The 628-nt window shown below is 40.6% G+C and overlaps 1 protein-coding gene across 1 annotated transcript; it reads right to left on the bottom strand.

Moving 5' to 3' along the window:
• Positions 1–5: 5 nt before the first annotated feature.
• On the bottom strand, positions 6–584 carry LOC106477950 (rho GTPase-activating protein 7-like; the record flags this gene model as incomplete). Its single annotated transcript, XM_013938456.1, has 1 exon — positions 6–584. A coding segment is annotated over exon 1 (579 nt), but the record flags the coding sequence as incomplete, so codon positions are not given.
• Positions 585–628: the final 44 nt, after the last annotated feature.

The raw sequence follows: 628 nt of genomic DNA, 5'->3' as shown, positions 1-628 counted from the left end.
GCCAAGTTGGTAGCCGTCATCTGATTTTCATCTGCATTTTTACAGACTTCTTGCAAGAAAGCGATTAGACTTTGAAGGACTTCTCGATTTTCATCAGGCATCAGCATTATCGCTGCATGAAGAGCATCAAGTCTGTCCATATGAGGAATATAAAGAAAAATACTGATAAATGTTTCCGACCATTTATTAGTGAGCAGTGCCTCAGGTAGGTCACGAAAATACTGTTTTAGCATATCAGCAACATCGTAGGCTTGTTGGTCTTCGTAGGTGTTATTATATGGATTGGACTCGTTTAAGTTTCGGAGTTTCTGGATGCGGGATCGAACTCCTGACTTACGAAAGATTCCCACTGAGTCTAAAGACGTTTTCCGTAAATAAGAAAAAGAGGCCTGAATACAGGTTGGAAGAGCCTGTCCAGTTCGTTGTAGGTTAAGTAAGAGAGGCACTCCGAATACAGCTTTGTCCTTGTAATCCGGACTCCGTATTCGTCGAATAAAGTTGGGAACCCTCCAACTCCAACCAGTTTTGCTAGATGGTGAATGTTTTTCCATAAATGTTGTCAATTTGAGAAGAGAAAGTTTCATTAGTTGTATGCAAGACAGACTGTTGATATCCACAGAAATAGATG

Source organism: Limulus polyphemus, unplaced genomic scaffold, assembly GCF_000517525.1.
Source record: "Limulus polyphemus unplaced genomic scaffold, Limulus_polyphemus-2.1.2 Scaffold122394, whole genome shotgun sequence".
Lineage (NCBI taxonomy): Eukaryota > Metazoa > Arthropoda > Merostomata > Xiphosura > Limulidae > Limulus > Limulus polyphemus.
The sequence above is the reverse complement of the archived record's forward strand: the minus strand, read 5'-3'. Positions and strand labels throughout refer to the sequence as shown.